We start from the raw sequence: 16,734 nt of genomic DNA, 5'->3' as shown, positions 1-16,734 counted from the left end.
TCTGGTCAGCTAATAATAAACTGACCTGTTGCAAAGCGTTGATTTTACTTCCTGCAGCATTGCTGATACTGATTGCATTGGTTGCAAAGGACACTACTGGCTGCTGTTGACGTCGTGGTAATCGTTCCGGGCGTTCTTGAAAACAGACCGAGAATCTCCAACATTTGAACAAATTTTCAGCACAAATGACAATAAAAAATGATTTTTTCTCCAGGAGTTCAAATTGGCAGCGAAAAAAAATCACACCTGTCGTCCACGGTCGCAGCCTACTCAGTTCCACAATGATAAACTTGGTAAATGCAATAAAAATAACAAATCAAAAAAAGTTAGCCTCTGACGCATCTGAAAATAAGCTTTGCATTTACACTTGCCCCAATATACGGGACAAATGTTAACTTAGAAATTTGTTTTTGCCAACATTTTTGAATATTTGACTTTCAAAGAGAAAATAAAAAACGCGGGATATTATATAGTGATGTTCTGTTATTTTTTGCTTTAATAAACTTATGATAAAACAGAAATTTGCACTGTATAAAATCGATAATTTTCATACCATGATAAGTGTTGTTTGGGAAAATTTCAAGCTATCATGTCTCATGTCCACGAGTTTCGCATATGGCGAAACATTTTTTTAACATAATTTTGGCGCAAAAAGGATAGATATTCAAACTGCTTCGAAGGGCGAGAATGGTGTAAAAAGCTGTTTGAAAATGTTTATTAAAAATCGTTTTCATTGTTTTTTTTTTTTCAAATTTCGATAGTTTTTTTTTAACTCCAAAAAATACATCATATAAAGCTAATCAGGGGCTGGAAGTGCTCATAATACAGAATTTTAGAAATATACTCAAAAAACTGTCCCGATTCACGCTATAGATCGGTTTTCAAAATTCTATTTCCATAAAGTAGAATGTGCAATAAATTCCAATATGCGAATCTTTTACTATCAATTAGAAATTTATGAAAACTCGAGCCAGGTAAATCAGCCTACCTTCTTCAAGCAGTGGGGGACAAAATTGAAAAAGATGGGGGAGTTCCCATGCAAGTTTAAGATAAAGAGCTTTTCAAAGAAGGGACCATATTTCAAAAGAGGGTTTTTTTGCGTACGGATATTTGGCATAACTCAAAAATAGATGTGACAAATTTTTTTATGGAAGTTCGTAACTTTGGAAAAAAAGGTGGAAAATCCATAAATATTGACATTATTTGAGTTATTATGAAGCTTTAAAAACAGATCATAAATTTCATATCTTGAAAAACAAGTTAAGTGATCAAGCTTCAGTAAATAATATATACCATCTTTGAATTGCAATTCGGAACACCAGCTGCAGCTCTCATTTCAAAGTTGTTGGTTTTAAACCATGATTAGGTTTGATTTAAAAAAAAAATGCTTACAAAAATCTAAATTTTAATTAATGTTTTACAAATTACATTTACAAGGTGTCAAGGGTCAGCTAGTATTGTAATAAATCCGAAATGATAAATGAATATATGTCTTTAGATTAAAAAAGTTTGAAGATGTAATTCTAAAAACCTGAAATTTTCACCTGATAAAGATTGAGATATGGAGAATCGTTTGGCATTACAAACTCAAAATTGATATTTTTTGCTCCAAACGCATCACATGAAATGTAACAATGGGGCTGTTCTCGCTATACATATGAATAGGATGATAAGTTAGGTCTCTCCTTTCAGAATTAGATTTTTTAGATTTCAATATTTAGCAAACTAATGAGTGTACAGCATAACATAAATTTTTATCTTATTCATTCATCGAATCTGAGAAAATCATTTTGAAATCACGAATGCCATCGATTGACAGTGACATTGTTGCCCAACAACGAAAGTGTCAATTATTCAACGATTTTTTTTCGAAAAGTTTATCAATTATCAAATGTTTACCAATTGTTGATCAGGGCAATACAATGAAAGTTTAATTATCTTTCCAATCAAAGCAGCGACAGTAGCAAGTGGGATTTTTCATAAAAACCGATGTCAACGGAAGGCACGAGCTTAGTTGTATCTGAACGGCACGGGCCGAGTAGAAAAAAAGAACGTGCAACCTACCTACCGTAGAACGATGAACGGGGATGGGCTTTGTAAATCGGTTGCAACGCTGCTGTTGTTGCTAATGCAGCTGCATGGTAGTGCATTCAGTGAAAATCTGCGCCAATTGACAGCCACCGATTGGTGGCAACGAGCCGGATTTTATCAGATTTATCCGCGATCGTACAAGGACAGTAACGGCGACGGGATAGGAGATCTTAAAGGGATCACCGAGAAGCTGTCATATATTAAGGATGTCGGAATGCATGCTGTGTGGCTTTCACCAATCTACAAGAGTCCAATGGCTGACTTTGGCTATGACATTTCGGATTTCCGGGACATTCATCCGGACTACGGAACGATGGCCGATTTCGAGGCAATGGTTAAGAAAGCCAAGGAGGTTGGTTTGAAGGTGATACTGGACTTTGTGCCGAACCATTCCAGTGACGAGCACGAGTGGTTTGTGAAAAGTGAAGATAGAGTGGATCCTTACACGGATTACTACGTGTGGCACGACGGAAAACCGGGAAGTGGATCCATTAACGATCCCCCAAACAATTGGGTATAAATTTTGAAGCTTGAAGTTGTTTCTTTTGTTATCTTACATTCCGTTCTGTTTAAATTCAGGCCGAAGCATTTCGCGGAAGCGCTTGGAAGTATAGTGAAAAACGGAAGCAATACTACCTTCATCAGTACCACGTCAAGCAGCCGGATCTGAACTACCGGAATCCTTTGGTGGTCGAAGAGATGAAGAATGTTCTTCGCTTTTGGCTGGAGAAGGGCGTGGACGGGTTTCGTGTCGATGCTGTGCCCAATCTGTTCGAGGATGAACTATTCCGAGACGAGCCTCCGTCCGGAAATTCGGATGATCCCTTGCGGCCCGAGTACTACGTACACATCTACACGACGGATTTACCCGAAACCGTTGATATGGTCTACCAGTGGCGGAAAGTCATGGAAGATTTCAAGACCAAAAACGGAGGAGATACGCGTGTTTTGATGACCGAATCGTGGTCCGCGTTATCGGTGGTCAAAACCTTCTTCGAAGATGTCAACAAAAGGCAGGGATCGAATATACCATTTAACTTTCAATTCATCATGCACCTCAATAACGCCTCGAAAGCTGCGGATTTTAAAACGGTCATTGACAGCTGGCTGAATACGGTTCCGGAAGGACACACCCCGAACTGGGTGGTAAGTTGATTACGAACTTTCTGCTTTGACTCGGATGATTCTCGAGATTCACAACTCTCTGGGGGTATTCCCGCCCGTAAATTACCCCTGTGAGGAACTACAATATCCACTGTCGAAATAGTATTGACTTATGAGATATCTCCGAGGTCAACTACTAGGTCAAGCCATAACTTTGTAGTTTCACTCGTAGGATAGGGCGCAGCCAACTTTAATGTCTCCTGATGGTTAGATCATTCTACTTACACTATGTACACCAATATTTAAGGCGACTCGTGTCAATATGGGGTTATCCGGCATTTCGACTATCCCACTTTCACTCTATCAACTTTAGGCTCTTTGTAGGCTGTGCTCACTGGAAGCTGGACAAGCGCTTCTGGAACGACTCTTGGTGGGATTCAAATAACAGCACCTTTGCAAAAACTCAATGGAGTCACTCTACGAGCTACGACGATTGCCCACCGCTAGATTCTCAAGCACAAATTGCTCCGAGAAGGGAAAAACGACCCGGGGAAGCGGACGATGCATGCACACCATCCCATTAGATGGAAGCCAATCCGAACTGTTACCAGCGTTACCACATATACAGATTTTTCTGAATTCATACAGATTTTTTAGAAATTTTGCAACCAAGAATCTGTATATACAAATTACAGATAATTTTTTTTTTTTTTTTTTTTAAGTTTTATAGACGCATTTAACCTACTGAGCTAGGTCTTTCGCGTCTCTGTTTTATTTATCACAATATACAAAAAATAATACATTATTCATATTCCTAATCTTTCCTAGCCTAGTACAATTTTATATCAGTTTGAACATGTCGATATCCTTAAGAAATTTAATAACTTTGTCTTCTTGTTGTTTTTCATTTTTCAATATTAATTCAATAGAATTACCAAGTTTTAGCAATCGCATTTTTGGAAGTAACATGGTGCATTCCAAAAAGATATGGTCAACAGTAAGAGAGATTTTACAATTAGAACAGATCCCAAGTAACAATTTTAACTTTATTATGGTCAGCAAAATATCGTTTGGACTATCGCATTAATCTTCATAAAAAGCTAAAGCGCATTCTATAACATCACCTGGACTCTAATAAAGCCAAAATCAGGCTATTTGGCCCTACCCTAGAAACGTCATCAAGACATATAATTGTTGGTCATCAATATTGGTCACCAAAGCTTTTAAAAAGCTATTATAAAACATGTTAGAAAATTTTTGTTTTTTTCGGTTCTGTCAGTTCTCGGAGTTTTTTTTTTCCAGCAACCATAATGGTTGATGAATGATGATTGCATTATTCAGATATGATCTGGTAAAATTAATAGCTATAAAAACCAATGTTATAACCATATATTGTGCTTCTTTTCTACTGCCAGTCAAGATTTTAGGTAAAATGTATATGAAATAGTATCTTAAAATAAATGCGCCTCGTTAAATCTGATGATCAATCATGATGGAATTGATGGAAAAAGACCTGAAAAAATATTTTCCAATGCTTGCATTGTGAATCCATCAACATGGCGTCATTTTGTGCCCTTCGATTTTGCAACCAACATGGCGTGAGTCAATTCATAGTTTTATTATGGTTTAATGATGACCCCAAAAAAAGCTACGATTTGACGTTTCTCTCGCAAGCCAACCAATTACACGCTAAGGTTGAGTTCCTCATTTCTGAGTTGTTAATCATTAGTACAGTAAATGAGGACAGACTTTTTGAATGAAAAGGGATTGGTTTTGAATGACCCGTGGAATAAATCATGAGTTGAAGTCAAATTTCGTTGTCTGACGCCATCTTGAAATCCAAGATGGCGGCTTCCGCTGAACTTTAAAATGGTGTAAATGACTTGAAATCACATGAAACCCCAACAAAATGGGTATCGGGTGAAAGGGCTAAACGAGTAGAAGTTGAATTTAGCTATCAGACGCCATCTTGAAATCCAAGATGGCGGCATCCGCTCAACTTTTAATGCTTAATGCTGACAAAAAGTCGCATTAAACCACCACTATACGGGTATTGGGTGAAAGGGCTAAACTAGAAGTCGATTTTTTTCTTTCCGACGCCATCTTGAAATCCAAGATGGCAGCTTCAGGTGAAAATCGCTTGAACACAACTTTTTTCACGAAATACTACATTAAAACTACTATTTTAAGACAATTTAGATAATTTTAAATCACTGTTATTATTTTTTCATTATGTTTCTAATGCATTTAGCACTTTTCTTGTTTTGTTTATAGTTTTTGATTTTTTTGCCATTTATGTAATTCTATTATTCCTATCATGCTATTATGTTTAAATTGTATTGGTCTTATTCTAGCGAAAACTATAAGGTTATGTTGTTTCTGTTTACCGTCTGATTTAGGCACATGTGCCAAATTCGATGTTGCCAAAATCGAATGTTGCCAAAAACGAATGGGGTCTGTATTGTGGTGGTTTTTGTGGGATTTTCAGTCACTTACTGATTTTCAGAGAAACGCGAAAACAGATATTTGACTTCTATCATTTAACCTTAGCACCCAATACAATATATTTGGGAGTTTCATGCTATTTTCATTCATTTACAGTATTTTTAAGTTCAGCTGAAGCCACCATCTTGGATTTCAAGATAACGACAGAATACAAAAATAAACTTTTTATAGCTTATCCCAATTGACAAACACCCATATTTTGGAGGTTTCATGCGATATTCAATGATTTAGAGCATTTTTAAAGTTTATAGAAAGCTGCCATCTTGGATTTCAAGATGGCGTAAGATAGCAATATTCGACTTCTACTCGTTAAGCCCTTCCACCCACTACCACCTGGGTTTCATGTAATTTTAAGTCATTTACTACATTTTAAAGTTTAGCGGAAGCCACCATCTTGGATTTCAAGATGGCGTCAGATAGCGAAATTCAACTTCTACCGGTTGATTTCTTTCAACTTATACCCCTATAATATAGGTTTTATGCGATTTTCAGTCATTTACAGTATTTTCAAGTTGAGTTGTAGCCGCCATCTTCGATTTAAGATGGCGACGGGCAACGAAATTTGACTTCTACTCGTTTATTATTTTCACCTTATATTTTCAGTAATTTACAGCTTTGAAAATAAAAGCGGAAGCCGCCATCTTGAATTAATGATGGCGTCAAGCAACAATTTTTTTCCTACTATTTGGGCCCTTTCACTCAATACTCATATTGTAAAGATATTCATACCACTTTCGGTGATTTCAAGTTTTCAAAGATGTATTTTTTTTAATTTTAACTCAAAACCAACAAGCATAACTTACCAAAAATGTGTAAAAATGGGAGTTATAATTCAAATATGTGCTATCTAATCTGAGCGTGTCCTGTTTTGACATCTTGATCGAGAACTGTCACTAAGTTTTATGGCGGTTTAATAATCATGCACTGAGTGCTATTATAGAACATGCAAAAGAAAGCTTGGAGCAAACTTCTAGATTTGTGTTTTATTATAGTTTTAAAAAAGCATTAACAACTCTTTCAAAATAACTAAAACAGCATGTTTAATAAAAGTTTTATTAGCGTTTTCAAAACCATCTAAAAACATATGGTCGAAAAAAAATTATAAGCATTCTGCATGACCATAATAAAACAGCCATAAAACGAGCTGCACAAAAAATGCCATAATTAAACCATAATAAAACTTCCTAATGCTAGTTGGCATAATCTGTGTTACTTGGGATAGGAGGAGACGAATAAGGAGTAAGAAGATAGTCATGAGTAAGTCGACAGTGGCCGATTCTTAGCCTGGTCAAAACCTTTTGTTCCTTTGGTTTTTCCGATCAAATCCTGGGAAAACGTTAGCTTTTATTTTGTGTAGTTTTAAGGCAGGGTTTGTAGATCTCCATTCATCTTGCCAAGCTTGCCATATTTTTGTGTTAATTAATAATTTGGCATCAGAACCTGTAATATCTTTTTTGTAAACTCTCTTGGATCTACCCTCATTAGCAAGTTGGTCGGCCCTCTCGTTTCCAATAATGCCAGCATGTCCTGGTATCCATACCAAGGTAATCTTTCTAGTCTTCATAAGCAGCTCACAGGATTGAATCCAAGAATTACGAGATTTTCCTGCTTCAATTGCTTTCAAGCAGCTTGCACTATCTGAAAAGATAGCGCACTTTTTGTTTTTAGGAGATTTTTTTATTGCGGTTAAGATTGCCATGGTCTCAGCACAGAATACAGAACAAGTATCCTGTAATCTTTCACTGGTCGAGCTTATTTCTGAAAATATTCCGAAACCTGTTGAACCATTTGCTTTTGAGCCGCCTGTAAAAATTTTTACGAAGTCTGAATATTTTTTATTAATTTCTTCATGATATACCGATAAAACTTTATGAGAGCTATCGCCTGCACGAATTTGCCGGGCAATTGACCAATCTACACACGGTTTTATGTGGTCCCATCTATGTGGGCCCCATCTAATAAGAGGTGTAATTTTTGGAAAGTTACATGACGTTATCGTTTCAAAACATGTGGTTACCCTTTTAATCAAGACAAGATCCTTCAACGTGCGTCCCATTTCAATCATTCTTATTGCAGTTCTGGCTTCAGTTAATGCTACCAAATAACCGGCTTGTCAAAAGGCGCCAGAGGCTAAACGCACAGCTTTGTTGTACACAGGTTCTAATACTGGAAGGACATGTTCTTTCTTTCTACCAGCTACACAAATACCGTCCAACAATCGGGGAACAATAGTGCTTTTTACAATTCTTGTGAGCGTTTCTCTCGATCCTCTTACTTTAGATCCGATCATTTTTAAAACGTTTATCATAGCAGACGCCGATTCTTTTCTTTCCTTGGCATGCTTCATAAAATTCATTTTTGAATCAAATGTAACACCCAAGACTTTAAGCGTTTTCACAGTTGGAACTGTAAGATCACCCACAGTTATCTCAGGAACATGTCCTCGATGACGACGATTCTGACAAGTGTGCATAAGTTGGCATTTTTCTATCGCAACACGGAAACCGACAGATGTTAGCCAATGGATCGCTTTTTCAGCGGCTTTCTGAATTTTTAGTAGGTAGGTTTTTCAAGAGGGGATACCCTACATCATCACATCCAGTGCTTTTACTGGAGCACTTACTTAGAGCCCAGTCTAATTCGTTGAGTGTGAGATCTAGATTTATATTTAGATTTTTATCAGGTTCAGGGTTTTGTGGTAAATCGTTTGTGACAGAAAAAATGTTAGAAGAGGTACTAATTTTCTCAAAATGGTCGGCAAGGGTTTCAGCAACTACAACCGGGTCAGTTGTGAGAGTATTCCCGTTTTTAATAAAGTGTTGTGGACTTCTATAACGACCTTGGAGCGCAGCTATTCTTTTCCAAATAGTGGACGAATCGGTGCTTGGATTCAAACCCTCAACAAAATCAACCCAACTACGGTGTTTAGCTTCTTTTACAATTTTCCTCGTTTTGTTACGATTTTCCCGGAATATGACTAAGGCTTTTTGGAAATCAGGGTGATTAGGGCTTAGTTTACGAAGAGATCTAAGGGCTTTACGACGGGATTTTACTGCAAATGCAACTTCACTATTCCACCACGGAACACGTTTTTTGCCCAATAGACCACTTGATTTAGGGATACAAGAGAATGCGGCTTGACGAATCAGATTTAAAAACATTTCAGGGGAATATAATTCATTAACATCAAGAGAGCAATTTAGGGAGTCTTGGTATTTAACCCAATCACCTTTATCGAATAACCATTTAGGGATACATTTAATAGGAGAACAATTTTGAATGGGGAGTAAAAGTATAGGGAAATGATCACTGCCACACAAATCATTAACCACACACCATTTTGTGTTACTGAGTGTCGAAGACGACAAAGTTAAGTCAACAGATGATTCACTACCATTGGCCAAACTAAAAAAAGTCATGGAATCATCGTTCAATATACTGAGGTTAAATTCATCAATCACACTTATCAGTATTTTCCCGCGGAGATCGGTAGAAATCCCACCCCAGATTTCGGAATGAGCGTTCATGTCACCCATCATGGTGAAAGGTTTCGGAAGTTGTTTTATCAGCTCTTGCAAGTCAGTTTTAAGAGTACTATTATCACGAGACGGAGGAATGTAAATTGATACAAAAGTATGATCACTAGGTAAACTTATTTTCAATGCAATAGCTTGCAATGTAGTGTTAAGGGGAACATTGACACAAGGAAAACCCCGCTTAGCAGCGATTGCTACTCCACCCCATCCTGTTAGTTGCGAGGGAGGTTTACAAAACAAATCGTATTTAGAATCAAATGTACGACAATTCGGTTGACACAAAGTTTCTTGAAGGCAGATTATATTTGGATTATATCGATTTACAAGGATTTGTAACTCTGACAGACGAGCTCTATAACCTCTGAGGTTCCACTGTAAGGCTATTGCGTTAGTTGATTCCTTGGAAATGTTATTGTTATTAATTATACGTGTAATAGTGTTATTAGAACAAATATCCATTAAAAGAAAAGGAAAAAAGAACACGGAACCTTTAGAATTACTAAACGTGGTCAAAGGGAAATTTTAAACCAGTATTCAAAGACAGAGAATAAATGAATGACCATGCTACTCCATCATACGATTGCTAGGTGGTCAGGGTAGATACAAGTTGACTGGGTTCTCGATCTTTCTTCAGGGCGGCGACTTCGTTGATAAGCTTTTCAAGTAGAGCTCTCAAGTTGAATATTTCTTTCTCCTTTTCTGCTAGCTTTTCGGTGAGTTCCAAAACTGCTGGGGTTCTCAGTAGATTCATACGCGACTGTGCAACATTCATTTCCTGGTTACGTGAGAGTTGGTATTTTCGTCTGGCTTCCTCGTATGAGACGTCATTGTCAACTTTTATTTTAACAATCTCCATCTCTTCTTTTTTCCGATGGCAATCTCTGGATCTAGAGCTATGGGCACCATTGCAATTCGTACAATGGGGCTCAGCTCGACAAGGATCGTCAGTTGTTTCGTGTTCCTTGGAGCATTCAGGGCATGTCGGAGAATTTTTGCAAATTTTTTTCGCATGACCAAATTGCCAGCACAGAGTACACTGGAGTGGGCTTGGATAATATGGACGGGTTTTGATTCTCAAAAATCCAAATGAGACTGTTTCTGGTACCGTGGTGCCTTGTATGGTTAGCAAAATTGTTGAGGTTGGTAGAAGCTTTGATTTGTTTTTCGGATCCTTTTTGTAAAACCGTTTAGCTTCAATAACTCGTTGCGTTCTTAAATCTTCCAATAACTCGTCGTCACTGATGTGGAGACCATATTGACAGCTTATTATGCACTTGCGGATATTGAGTGTGTTATGATAACAGATCGTAATACCTGATCCATCAATCAAAGCTTTCAACTGTAGTAATTTTTCAACCTGACTACGTTGACGCACTTTCAGCACATATCTAGAGCCTTTAGCCTCGGGGCGAGCATCTTCTATTTTCCCTACTGCTTGCTCGATCGACTTCTTGATGATAAACGGATTATCAGGCAATCTCTCGGTCTCTTTCGCAGCTTTCAACATGAGAACTGACAGCTCTCCGTTGATCGGATCCATCCATTCTGGCAATTTACGTCCAGCAAAACTGCTATCAACGGTTTGTGAAACATTGGCAGAGGTGTTCCAAGCAGTTCGCAAACTGTTTTCCGGGTCAGAAGAAGAAGAACCTTCTCCTGCCCTATGAGATTGGCCTGAGGCCATCTCACGGTCGTGGTTGACCGAAGCCAAACCACTAGCCTTTACCCTTTTTCCAACACTCAACAGCGAAGGCTTAAGGTACCACTGTTAAGGAACCACTTCCGAACAAATCGATAACGGTCACTCACTCGTCACACACAGGTTAGGTATAAACACGTTTCGTTTAAACCACGTGGTTTTAAAAGTTTTATTTAAAAAACAAATTGTTTTTCACTTTAATTTTCGTTAATGATACACACTTTAGTTCTTCTTGCGATATAAAAACACTTCAACTTCAAAGCCGTATCGCGTTCGCTCAACAATATCCAAAATTGATTTCCGATTTATCCAAGACAAATGGTAGCTCATAAAACTCAACTGTACTCGTTGGTTGCTGAGAGCGAACTGAATTACAGATAATTGTAAATTTATATACTTACTTAACTTAATGATCCCGCGCCGATCCACCGGTGCATAGGGCCGTGGTAAAAGACCTCCACTGTTGACGATCCGGAGCCAGCGTCTTCACCTGGTCCCAGTCAAGATTCTCGTCGACAGTTCGGATTTCAGCGGCTAGGCTCGCCGCCACGAGTTTCTGGGTCTGCCTCTTCTTCGATGACCTTCTGGATTCCAATCTAGCGCCTCTCTGCAAATCTCGTTTTCATCTTTCCGTGCAGTTTTCGCGTCGTTACCGCATATGTGCAACAGTTTCAGACCCGTACAGCAATACGGATTTGACGTTTGAGTTGAAGATTCGGATTTTCGTTCGTAGAGAGATCTGGCGTGACCGCCAGATGTTTCGGAGACTCGCAAACGCAAATCAGGCCTTTCTAATCCGGGTTTTGATGTCTTTCCTGGTACCACCATCAGGCGTTATCTGGCTACCAAGATACTGGAAGCACTCCACTTTCTCAACTTGTTGCCCAGCTACCATGAAACTGGAGGGATTTCCTGTGTTTTATACAGATTTCATACAAATTTTTTGCAAATCAAAACAAATTTCAAAATATTTTGATTAAACTGCGAGGTAATCGATAATAATTCACTCCAATTATCCAACTTCCAAGCCAACTTTAATTGTCACAGCCGCAAATTTCAAATATCTTTAAGATCAAAGGTCAGGACCGTAACAATACATTGCTTACCACGACAAGCAAGGGTTTGCAAGCAGTTTTGAAACCTGTGTTTGAGAATCATATACTTACAGTATCGGACAATAGAATAGGACCACAGCTCAATCCAAAACCGAAAGTGACAAAACTTTGAGAAGAAAGTTTCCATTGAAGTGCATCAAACCATTTACAAATAGTAAATTCCATTCTTCAAAGAAATTAAAATCATCCGTAGTAAAAACAATTGTCCTTTATTTAAAAATGCGTTTTAAGCATACTTACTGACTAAAATAACGCGACATAAAATAGGACCGCTTTAGAATTCATGGTAAAAAAATTTAAAAAAAAGGGAAATTCATACCGTGACCGATTTGCAGGATTAGTACTTGGTGGTATAACCCTTATTACGCATCACTTCTCGCACCCGGTTTGGCAACGACTCCACCAGCTTTTGGCACGTTCTCACCGGGATAGCGTACCACGCCGCCTGGATTCCTCCCACAGCTGCTGCTTGTTGTTTGATTTTTCGGTGTACACCTTACGTTTAACTATTTCCCATAGGTTCTCTATGGGATTGAGATTAGGGGACTGTGCTGGCCACTCCATAACGTCTACTTTATTATCCTGGAACCACTTTTTAACCGGTCGATCCAGTACGAGGGACCCACCCCGTACCAAGAAAAGCATCCCCACATCATGATGCTACCTCCATGTTTGAATGTTTTATTTGTATACTGGGGCATATACGCACAGCCGAGTGGGCGATGGACCCAACTCTTTCCGTCCGAGCCGATGAGGTTAACTTTGGTCTCATCCGACCACAGCACATTTCTCCACAGTTTCTTCTTTTCCGCACCGACCCAATCGAAGTAGTCCTTCGCATACTTCAGGCGCGCCTTCAAGGGCTTCGGCGTCTTTTTCCTCCTAGTCCCTTCTCCGCCAACCGTCGCTGAACCGTCCGGAAATTCACAGATAAGTTCAGCTCGTCTCTGATCTGCTTGGACCCTTTGAAAGGGTCCTTTTGCGAGGCCCGCTTGATTGCCGAATCGTCCTTCGGCGTCGTTTCGGTCAGTTCCCGTTTGCCGGTGCTGTGAAGCGCGTTGAAAACGAAAGTTTCCGACCTTCCTAAATAGTCGGCAATCTCGCGTTGGCTTTTGCCAGCCTTGTACAGATTCCGGTTGATCACTCGCTGGACCTCCGTGCACTGCTGTGCCCGACCCATTGCTTTTTCGCTGAAAACAGAGTAGGAGAAAGGAAATCTTTATTTTTTGTTTGTTTTCATGATTTACATGATTAATTTTATGGGAAATACTTACCAGGACACGAAAATGGACAAACAACACCATTTCTTCAAATCTAGAGCGCTGAAAATGCCGGAACAGCCGAACCGATGAGCTGGTCTTATGTTACGACGCGACTTTTTTCACCCTCTGACAGCTTTCTGGTCGAGTAGAACAAACGGGTTGCTTTGATTGCAACAAACGTGCAGTATACAAAGTTGGCATACTACAGTAAGTGCTTGCCGCTAGGTGTCGCATATTATTATATTTGAATTGGCAGTTTAAAGTTGATTTGAATATTTTGCATTAGATCGGTCCTATTCTATTGTCCGACACTGAATATCGTTGCAGGGATCTGCCCATAGTAGAGTTTAGAGTAAGGTTGCCAGATTGCCCGGTTTTATCCGGGTTTCCCGGATATTTAATACAAAATATGGGAGAAATTCGGCTCGGGCCGGTTGTCCGGATTTTATAAAAAAAAAATCCAGATTTTGCCCGGATTTATTCACTTTATTTGGCAAATAAAAAAAACAAATTGTGTTGAAATTATTATTTTTATTTATGCCTTCAAAACAAAATTTTATCAAAATAATCATAAGATGAGAGGTTTATTGGAAGCCTGAATTACGATTTAAAATCTGTCTATGAGTTTTGATGAAATTTTTTTTTTCTTGATTTTCGTTGAGTACTTTCTGGGTTTAAACAAAATTTTCCCGGATATTGCCTGGATTTTCTATAGTAAACTTTGAAATCAGAAGCCCGGGTTTCGCAAGGTTTTTATATGAAATCGCCCGGATACGTGCTGAAAAAAATCTCGCAACCTTAGTTTTGAGCCAAAAGCTTCCCAAATGTGTATGGGCAAAATTGACAAAAATGACAAAATTGACAATAGAAAAAATGACAAAACTGTCAAAAATAACAAAATTAACATAATGGACACATTGAAAAGAATGACGAAAATGATATAAATGACAAAAATGACATAAATGATGTAAATGAAAAAATAGACTAAATTCATGAAAATGACATATGTGAAAAATGACAAAAGTGACCAAATTAAAAAAAAATTTAAAAAAAAATAAAAATTTTTATCAAATTGACAAAATTAAAAACGATTGACAAAATCCAGAAAAATGACACAAATTTGACAAAATGAAAAGATTTAAACAAATTTGACAAAATGAAGAAAACTAAAAAAATTACAAAATGTAAAAATTGACAAAATTTAAAAATTAACATAATGGACAAACATGGATGATTTTACAGAATTTATAATTTGGAATTTGTTAACCAAATTGAAAAAAAAACAGAATTTATAGAATTATTATGTAAGTTATGTAACAGAATTGACATAAATGACAAAACTGACTTAATAGACACAGGAGATTAAATTAAGTCAATGTTCTCAATATTGTTAATTTTACCAATTTTGTTTTTCTAAAATTTGATAATTTTCAACAATTTTTTCAATTTTGTGATTTTCGTCACAAAATTATTTTTTTTGTTTTGTCATTATTGTTATTTTAATCATTTTTGAATTTTTTTCAATTTGATCAAAATCATCAATCAGCCTCGTTTTTTTAAACTTTGCTTATCTCGTAAATTTGGTCTATTTTTTGAATTCTACCAATTCTTTCAATATTTCCGATGTTCCAAATGTTGTAATTTTACGGTTACTCAGAACAAACGTTGAATAATCCGAAACAAATGGTTGTACATCTTTTTTTTAATTATTTCTTAATTTTAATATGTATCTCTTTTATGTTGAAGCTATCAAATCTTTTAACTCCAAAAAAAGTACATAGCGATTACACTTATTTAAAAAAAAAAATCATAGAGACGGGATCATACAAGATATTTGAGGATACAGTCATTCAAAAACCACAATTTATGTTACAAATATGAAATTTATAACTATTTTAAAGTACTTTTGTCCTATTGAAAATTCAAATTTATTTTTTTAATTCATTCTAGATCTAGGTACTACGTTAAAAAAACTTAATCATAATTTGATGATTCAGAATTTAAAAATCTATCATTTGTACATTACTTTATGTCATCATATCATTACAGGCTGTAAGAAAGGCTACAATCCACTTTCGAGTATATTAAATCGGCTTTTTTTTATACAATCTTCATCCGCAGCTCGGCAATCACGACGTGCGACGCATTGCTTCCCGCATGGGTGGGGAGCACATGGCGGACATAATGGCAATGCTCGAGATGACACTGCCGGGCGTATCTATAACGTACCAGGGCGAGGAAATCGGAATGTTGGACCACGAGCTGACCTGGGAACAAACGCTGGACCCACAAGCCTGCCAGACGAGTCCGGAAGTTTACCAGAAATTCAACCGGGACCCGGCCCGAACTCCGTTCCAGTGGGACACGACGGCCAATGCGGGATTCACTAATGGGTCCAGCACCTGGCTACCGGTGAATCCTAATTACGTGACTGTCAATGTCAAAACAGAACAGGCGGCTTCCAAGAGCCATTTGAAGGTGTACCAAGAACTGATGAAACTAAGGAAAGAAGATGCCTTCCAATCCTATTCCTACGGAATACAGGCCCTTGGGAATGTGGTCGCCATTCTTCGAATCCATTGCCAACAAGCTTTGATAACGCTGGCAAACATTGGTAGCACGGAAGCGCAGGTCAACGCAAGTTCACTCTTCACCACATACCAAGTGACGCCGTTGAGCGGATTCAAAGTACGACTAAGTAGTGTCAATTCGAAGCGATCGAATGGGTATGGATTCTGATAATATTTTGCAGTCAAAATTGATTTGTTTCAAAATTTCTTCTTAATTTTGCAGAGATAGTGTAGCGATGGACAAAGTGGTTCTCCAGCCGTACGAAGCGATCCTTCTGCAAAGTGGCGTCACTAGGCATCTCACCAGATTTGTGTTGATTATGATACTAGCCATGTGTTCTATTTTAGCATGAACCAAAATTTTTGTCGTTTCAAACATTTGCTATGTAAGAATTGTAAAATGTTTCATCTTGCTTGAATGTTAAGTCCGAATATAATAGATACCTGGCCTGAGAGAAGACACTGTGCAAATTTTATTAAGTCATTAAGTCTAGTGAAGGAATCCACTCGAAGACGCTCAATGTTATATGGGATGGGAGCAGAAGAAGAATCAGAAGTATAATTGAATCAACTTTGCGACAAGATTGAAATGGTCGAGCCTGAAGTACAATAGGATATGACGTAACGTTAAAAAATCCAATTTGATTAATGTTTCATAGATATTTCAGTGTATGGACCTAGACTAGTTCGTAGATCAAAGCCGGACTCACATGGGTTGTTTCTCATGCATTTTCAAGTATTTCTGGCAAATTTGAGATCAATTGAACTAATCTCTGTTCTGCGCAATGAATTTTTGTGAAAAAAGTCCATTTTTCTTGAATTTTTTTATGAGAGTTCTAGCAAGTTCCTGTT

At 37.8% G+C, this 16,734-nt stretch overlaps 1 protein-coding gene across 1 annotated transcript; it reads left to right on the top strand.

The window, feature by feature from the left end:
• Positions 1-1,976: 1,976 nt before the first annotated feature.
• On the top strand, positions 1,977-16,356 carry LOC129748998 (maltase A1-like). Its single transcript, XM_055743814.1, has 4 exons — positions 1,977-2,605; positions 2,671-3,237; positions 15,434-16,038; positions 16,106-16,356. The coding sequence occupies exons 1-4, from the start codon at positions 2,078-2,080 to the stop codon at positions 16,233-16,235; spliced, it is 1,830 nt and encodes a 609-aa protein (XP_055599789.1). The 5' UTR covers positions 1,977-2,077; the 3' UTR covers positions 16,236-16,356.
• Positions 16,357-16,734: the final 378 nt, after the last annotated feature.

The sequence above is a fragment of the Uranotaenia lowii genome, chromosome 2, assembly GCF_029784155.1.
Source record: "Uranotaenia lowii strain MFRU-FL chromosome 2, ASM2978415v1, whole genome shotgun sequence".
Classification (NCBI taxonomy): Eukaryota; Metazoa; Arthropoda; class Insecta; order Diptera; family Culicidae; genus Uranotaenia; species Uranotaenia lowii.
The sequence above is the reverse complement of the archived record's forward strand: the minus strand, read 5'-3'. Positions and strand labels throughout refer to the sequence as shown.